Raw genomic sequence first — 6000 nt, forward strand, 5'->3', positions numbered from 1 at the left:
TGTGGTTATCATTGCAGGAAAAATTCAGGTCAGCTACAGAGCAGCAACCTCGGAGCTGGCAGAGGTTCAGTGTCATGCTCAAGGACACTTGTTCTTGAAAGGTCCCCTCGCTTCTTATTATGCGGCCCTGCAGCCTTTTAAAGTTCCCCTACGTACAGCGTTTGGTGCAGACTTACTTCATGCACCGGGAGTAGAGCTGGCATCGTGCCACTGGTACTCTGACCACACAGGAGGGGAAGGCGAGAAGCAGAGTATGGCTAACCCGATCCAGAGTCAGAGACAACAGCTGCCTGGCCTGCAGAGAGTCTTCAGCACACCTGCAACACACACAAAACGCAAAAAATGCATGAGGTCATTTCAATTACCAGACCGAGACTGCACATTAAACCACTGACCTCGCTGAGCATTTCAGCAGGGCAAAAAAACATTCCTCACGAAAGAACCAAACATAAACAGCTCTTCAAATAAAGGCCATAATGAAAGGGAAAGAGATGAGAGGTGGCCGTGGAGCCAGATGTGACATTGTCGATCCAAATATGCACTGTGCTGATTGTAAAGGTTCGAGCGGTCCGCTGGTCATCAAAAAACGGCAGCCAGCAGCTGAATCGCGTCTAATTGCCACTTAGAGCTACGATAGCCGGCACCGACCTGCCTCCGTGCAGCGGATTTATACCTTTTTATGCATATGTGCACTCATGCACCAGTTGTATCTGGATGGTTTATGGTAATGACATTGTGGCGGACCCACAGTCATTAGGAAGAATCTATCATTCTGCTAAAGCCAAGCTGTGAGCCATTCTTCACAGCCTATATCACGAAAAGCAGGGGAAAGGAAGGGGGAGATATGTAGGGAGAGCAAAACAATACAATAAACAACCAACGCAGGAAAGGGAAACAAAGATGGGAGACTCATGAGAAGAAAATACGAAAAACAGAACCATGATCAGAAGGATGGAGAAATTAGGAGAAGATACAGGCTCTATTGGTGGTGTGTCTATCTCGTTTCCAGGTTCATTACAGCAACCGGCCAATCACAAAGCAGTGATTTCTCTGCGCTGACTTCCTAAAAGATGACTGCGTTAGTGGCCCTGCTCCTGTGTTCCCTGGGGTTTACTACAGGGCACAAGGCATCTCTTTGTCTGTGTATGTAAGGTGAGGTTGGGGTTGGCCCGGCCTGGAGCATAAAAGGGTAAAAAAAAGACCTGATGTGACTGTGCTCGGGCTCCTGATTGGCCGGGTGCCTGCTGTGATAGCCGGACTGTCACTGACCTCGTGCTGGGCTTACCATGCACACCAAATTATCCCTCGCACACTGGCTCCAGTCCAGAGCAGCTCATTCATCACACATCATTTTCACCTCCCATCACTATCCCTCATTTTGTCAAGTCTGAACAAATAAGCTGAGGCACAAATTGGTGAGCATATTTTAGTGGGGTTGGGAAAGAAAGGAAGTTGAGTATTTCAACGAGTAAATCGGACTCTACTGTAGGGAGGAAGTGTGTTCCAGCTAGTTGGTTATAGAAATAATCCTTTATTCTCCCTTATTGCAGAACAAAAGGTATATATATCAGGGGGCACAATTACCATGACAGGAAGCTAGTGTTTAGAAACATGTTTTTCTTTTTTAAATGCCTCTAATTAGCCCTGGTGAAAGATAATCACCAGCCAAATCTTCCTGCATCTGTGTGACAATCGTCTTTCCCCCACCCTGCAGCCATCCACCGTGTGGAACACTGCATCTCAAGAGAGAACAAAAGCTTAAATAAAGATTGAAAAGGCATTGTACCCAGTGTTCATTACGTAGTGGTGGGCATCCAATGAAACCTGGAAGCTGCCTGCCTCATGCAAAATGCTAATTAGAGTGGGACAAGAAGCCCACTCCAATCTTTTGTCAAGATCCAGAAATTGAATATGATTTAGCTTCAGACTGAATATAAGAGGTCATTTTGGTCAAGATTAAAAGGATAATGCGATTTTATCATTTCATTACTTTCTGATGTTTTTTTTTGCCCTAATGCCATTCTACAGTATTTCTCCACCTCATTAGAACATGTTCGGATCTCCCGATAATGAATATTTGCCTTTAATCTTATTCTTTTCTGTTTGCCCTATTTGTATTCTCTGCATGGGGTTGTATCCTCTCAGCTCCTGCACAATTATGTGCATCCCTCGAAGAATAGGTGAGGCTTTCTGCATAATTCAGGACACATCATGTTTCCAGGACATGTCATGCCTTTTTTTTTTTCCTTTGCGACTCTTTTTCTAGGCTTAGCACAGCACCAGCTCCCCTCGCTGTGTATATATATGTCAGTTAACCCTTTCCTCCCCTCCCCTGCTGTACAGTATATGTCTTGAGCTATTTTATATCAAGCTCTCTAACTGCACAAGTTTGTGCCATAAATAAATAGTTTGGCATTTGGGGGACAAAAATACGCTTGTTTGCCTTGCTGAGAATTAGATGAACAGATTGACACCACTCTCATGTCTGCACAACAGTCTACCTCCAGCAGCCATTTAGCTTAGCTTAGCATAAAGACTGAAAACAAGGGAAAACAGCTAGCCTGGCTCTGAAAATAAAAATAAACCAATCAGCACCTCTAAAGCTCTCTAATTAACATGTTATATAACAACCTCACAGTGACAACATGACCCCAGGAAATACTGAAAAGAATAGTCACACATAAAAGCCACAATGTGACGTTTTTACACTTTTAGGAATCAAACAAAGTAGATAACGTATTCATTTGTGCGTTTTAGAGGTTCTGGTACGTGGCTAGGCTAGCTGTTTAACCTTGTTTCCAGTGCTAAGCTCAGCTCGACAGCTGTAGCTTCATATCTAACCTACGGATTTGAGAGCGGTATCAATCTTCTCATCTAACTCTTGGCAACAAAAGCTAATACACATATTTCCAAAAATGTTCAAACTGTTCCTTTAACAGTGCAAAACATTTGTCCATTTCCTGTCTGTTAGCTTTAACGTCTTACTTATCAGGGTTGAATCCCTCCAGTTCCTCCAGGAAGATGTTGCTGTTGGTGACGGTGTTGTCCTGGTTGGGCATGATGAGGAACTTGAGGATGGTCCCTCTGCTCGACCCGAGGAACAGGACGGTCTGGTTTCTATAAGGCCCGGCTTCTGAATCCACCACAATCTTATTCAGCTGGTACCTGGAGAGATAGGGCACTGCATTAATGCCACAGAGCTGTGAGACTCATTTGGGACTTTTCTTCCATAAAAGATAAAAGCATGTAATCAAGTAGCTCTAAGATACAAATGTATGATTTAAGTGCAATAAGTGATTGGTTTAGGTGTAAAATACAGACTCTTGTGTATTTAAATCATAATGTGCCATTTTATCTTGAGTCACTGCAAAATTTAATTAATTCCACAGAGAAGAAACTGCTCATCAAATTTGCATAATAAACTAATTACGGCAAACGTTGAGTCATTAATAATATCAGTCAAGTAAATGTGCCGGCCTTGGAACAATAGCAGAGTGTTGCTGAACTACACACAGCCCCGTGTAGACGACAATAGAAGCCATGTTGTGCCGGCTGTTTAATATTCCACATACATCCAGTCCCCATAATCCCCCGCTGGCTGGTCGGCAGCGGGAATACATATGGTAGTGGAGAGAAAGAGAGACAGACAGACAGAGAGAGAGAGGCATGCGTGCATTTATGTGAGACTTGATGTGCTACAGCTGCTGTCTGCTACTAGAGGCTTTAACACCAAACCAGTTTAACTTCAACAGACTGCGTTCACAGCCCAAACAGACAGGCCATGTGTTTGTTTGCAATGCTGTCACTGAAAAAAATTCAACAAGTTTCAACACAATAAGTCGTCAATCGACTAAGACCAAAACGACCGATTAGTCGACTAATTGGCCAGGATGGGGCGGTCCCCCTAATTAAGTTGAATCAAATAAAAAATTCTTGTTTTCATTTTCAGACCCTTTCAGAACTAATAAAATCACTTGAAATCATGAATTAACTTCCTGTAGAGTCTTCACTTATCCCATCAAATTAAATACATTTAGCAGACTACCCAGCATGCATAGTTTGACAGTTAAAACTTACCAGAAACCCTTTTTTGAAAAGAAATTATGTTTTGCTAAATATGTCTTGATGGAAAGGTAATTGCTGCCTGGATTACGTTCAAATGTAACAAAGTTTTAGTACTGAATGGAAGTCATTCAGAGGTGGTCAGGGGGAATGGTTGGCATTCATAACATCACATTTAGGGTATTATCATGGTTTCTGTTACAGTAAATGTTAAGAAAAGTAAATATACCCTTTTTCAATATTTAACCAAGACCGCAATCTTTCCCCAACCTTAAGAAACCTAAAAATAAGCATGAACAAACCTCAATAATACTTTAGTTACATATTATATTGTAGGAAAAACAATGATTTTTTTGCAAATATGTTCAATGTGAACATTTTGCAACTTGTCAGATATTCAACGTTCCCTGTCTCCTCGTGATATGTTACTAGGAGACAGGGTTGGTGTTTGACTGCCTGTCTCACCTGACCATGGTTCTGACAATCCAGGGTCTTTGCCCGAGTGACGGGACAGTCTCATCCATCAGAGGATGGGTCTTGACGAAGTTGAGCATCTCATCGGGGAACGAGTTCGAGGAATTAAACTTGGTACCTTGAACAGCACAGCCACCGGGTCTGGGGACAACAAGTTTCAGCAGATGTTTAGCAGATGGTACAGAGGCATCCTCTTTTATGACTACTTCAGTCCTCAGTAAAGATATGTTTATATAATGAAAAAGTCTAGCCTGTCTGAGTTTCTCACATTCAGACACATACCACTTTTTAACAAGAGACTGATTTGATTTCGTTAAAAGAACCTCATGTTTGAAGTATTTGGCAAGTGATGGAATATTTGCACGAGATGTGTCTTTAGATTAGCGGATAGATCAGCTGTATCCTTGTGAAAAACGAATCTCCCGCCATGTAATATTCAGAAGCATCTACAGACTGTAATATCATGTGCATAATCTTCCTGCATTCTACATTACATGTGCGTATAATCAACTTGTATCACCGTGTAAATAAAACTTTTTAAAAAGAGTAGCATCTTCACGAGTGGTGAAACGGTAAACGCATTGTTGCTTGCACGGTGTGTATTTCCTTTTGTCATGAAATCACACCCGGAAACCTGCGAAACACACCTCTCAAGAACAGCTAATGAGTGAATTGAAGACAGGTTGTTCATAATACAGTCCTCTGATAACAGCCTGAATACTGGTGCATTAATTGATTACAGCCATCTGCACCTTGGCTTCGGGATGACTTCATCTTGAACAGGTGTCCAAATGGACTCGGGTGATTTCTGCTCCTTAAACCTCCCTTCGAACACCCCAGCCAGCTGCTCCATGTCGAAGGCACACACCGCCGAACCGGGGATACTATAGAGACAGAGAGGTGAGACAGAGAGGTGAGACAGAGAGGTGAGACAGAGAGGTGAGACAGAGGTGGATTGAGACAGAGGCCGTCAATTGATAAAACACTTTGAACTGACACAAGATGACTGTCAGTCCTATGTCAAGTGGGCTTTACTTTCTGACAGAAGTGCAGAAAGAATAAGTGTCGGAACAAGAAAAGACAAGGTAGATAATACATAGATTGAAAAATAGACTGTGAAACGTGAAAAGGAAATAAGTTAAAATGTAGAAAGTCAATTGTGAGTGTGAGAAAGGGACAGGCTTCCAGCGAAGATGACAAATTGGATTTGGGCTGTTCATATATTTGACATTCAAAACTTGAACAGAAAGGAAACTGTTACTGAGATGAAGAGAATGACTGGATAATATAGACGCTGTCATCTCCGTGGGCGAAGAATAGATAGTCAGCGGATGCAATAGCTCGATTTGACACATGAAAAGATCTTGGCTGGAATTCCAGGAATATAAAATGAAATAGGAAATGAGTCACTGAATATTTTTGCCTTTGTGTGTGTGTGTGTGTGTGTGTGTGTGTGTGTGTGTG

General features: G+C 42.3%; 1 protein-coding gene across 2 annotated transcripts in view; it reads right to left on the reverse strand.

The window, feature by feature from the left end:
* sema6bb (sema domain, transmembrane domain (TM), and cytoplasmic domain, (semaphorin) 6Bb) overlaps positions 1–6000 on the reverse strand; it is a 123989-nt gene that overhangs the window by 27639 nt on the left and 90350 nt on the right. For both annotated transcript variants that reach the window (XM_031863934.1, XM_031863932.1), the window contains 4 exons: positions 5289–5420; positions 4528–4677; positions 2986–3165; positions 177–317 (listed from right to left, as the gene is read on the reverse strand). In XM_031863934.1, coding sequence (XP_031719794.1) covers positions 177–317; positions 2986–3165; positions 4528–4677; positions 5289–5420 — 603 coding nt within the window. The remainder of the gene's footprint in view (positions 1–176; positions 318–2985; positions 3166–4527; positions 4678–5288; positions 5421–6000) is intronic.

This window comes from Anarrhichthys ocellatus, unplaced genomic scaffold, assembly GCF_004355925.1.
Source record: "Anarrhichthys ocellatus isolate YVR2014 unplaced genomic scaffold, GSC_Weel_1.0 scaffold30, whole genome shotgun sequence".
Lineage (NCBI taxonomy): Eukaryota > Metazoa > Chordata > Actinopteri > Perciformes > Anarhichadidae > Anarrhichthys > Anarrhichthys ocellatus.